This window comes from Emiliania huxleyi (assembly GCF_000372725.1).
Source record: "Emiliania huxleyi CCMP1516 unplaced genomic scaffold EMIHUscaffold_87, whole genome shotgun sequence".
In the NCBI taxonomy this organism is placed as follows: domain Eukaryota; phylum Haptophyta; order Isochrysidales; family Noelaerhabdaceae; genus Emiliania; species Emiliania huxleyi.
In genome coordinates, this window is record NW_005195508.1 from 500,085 (window position 1) to 501,589 (window position 1,505).

Below are 1,505 nucleotides of genomic sequence, written 5' to 3' on the forward strand. Positions count from 1 at the left end.
GCGGCACACTTCTTGAGGACGCCAAACGCTCGAATGACAGGCTCCGGCATCACAGCCGCAGACCCACCGATTGGAAAATTCTGGAGCGAACGCTGCGTTTGTGCTCCCCACAGCACATCGTTGGACACCTAGAAAGGCGGAGAGAAGCCGGTGTGAGTGATGGCTAGGCAGTGACGATGGTGCACGCGGCGTGCGCTGAGAGCGAGGCCAGTGGTGCGAGAGGCAAATGGCAGCCCGGGCTGGACCTCAATGGGACCAAAGGCGTCAGACTCGGTGCGCGTGCTCAGCAGGCGGCGCCGGAGGAGCGGCACTCTCAGCGCTGCCCTGGCCGAACACGCCGACCGCAACATTTCTGACAATGGGTGGCACTGCTTCGGCACCGGTCTGGTTTTCTTCTTCTTCTTCTATTCCCTTCCAGCCCCCCCCCCTCTCTCTAATACATCTATGTGTGTGTGTGTGTGTGTGTTTTCCCGCCGTTGCAACTGCCATGGCGTCGGCTGCTGCTCTCGCCTCGCTGGCGGCGCGGTCTAGTGCCGCGGCGCCCAGCTCTCCTGTGGGCTCGCGGCGGCTCGCCGCCGCGGTGCCGAACAATGTGATCGGTCCGGATTCGTCCCGGCGTGCCGCCGGTGCCGCTTCCTCGCCGATTTTTTGCTCGACCAGTTTGTCGACAAACCTGTGCCAGAGCTCCTGCTGCTCGACTGAGCGGCGGAGCCGGCCCATCGCGACCGAGGCGTGATGCGCCAGCACCGGGGCAACAGCGCGGGACCATTTCCGGGCTATCTCGGGCAACCTCGAAATTTGATGATTTCATGGCCTCTCTCTGGTGGTGCTGCTGGTGGTGGTGCTGCTGCCGCTGGTGCTGATGCTGCTGCTGGTGCAGCGCGGCTCACCGACTCGGCTCGACGCGCGCGTCGCGGGAATCTCACGCGGCGGGCGGCGTCGCGGGAGGCAGCGGCGGCGGCTCGCGAGTGGTGTGTGTGTGTGTGTGTGTGTGTGTGTGTGTGTGTGCTGCTGCTGCTGCTGATGCTGCTGCTGATGCTGGTGCAGATGCTGCGCTGGTGCGGCGCGGCTCTCCGACTCGACTCGACGCGGGCGTCGCGGGCATCTGACGCGGCGGGCGGCGTCGCGGGCGGCAGTGATCGCGGCTCGACGGTGGAGGTGGAGGCTGGTGGCTGTGGTGGACTTTGAGTTTATTTCATGATGGACTCTACGAGGACTGGGGGGGGAGGGGGTTCAACCTGGTGACGGCGGACCGTGGGCCATCGCGGGGACTGCTGCGTACGGAGGGCGCGGCAGATTGATCCGGATGGTCTCACCCGGTGGGAGGCACCGAGGCGTCTGGGACGCTCCACTCTACCTTAAGCTCCTGAGGGGCGCGTGGTTTTAACCACGTTGTATGACTACAGCCCACCACAGACACCCTCCCCACTCCTCAGGTGTGCACACTCCCTCACCCTCTCCTCTCTCCTCTCTCTCTCTCTCACCTCTCTCTCTCCTCTCCTTGT

The 1,505-nt window shown here is 64.5% G+C and overlaps 1 protein-coding gene across 1 annotated transcript in view; it reads right to left on the reverse strand.

Annotated features, from left to right (window-relative positions):
* Nucleotides 1-1,505, reverse strand: part of EMIHUDRAFT_107138 (fumarate hydratase-like protein) — a gene marked incomplete at both ends in the record, with an annotated part of 5,401 nt that overhangs the window by 3,096 nt on the left and 800 nt on the right. Inside the window, 2 exons of the mRNA XM_005758371.1 lie at nt 10-128; nt 246-324. Of these exons, the coding sequence (XP_005758428.1) occupies nt 10-128; nt 246-324 (198 nt within the window). The remainder of the gene's footprint in view (nt 1-9; nt 129-245; nt 325-1,505) is intronic.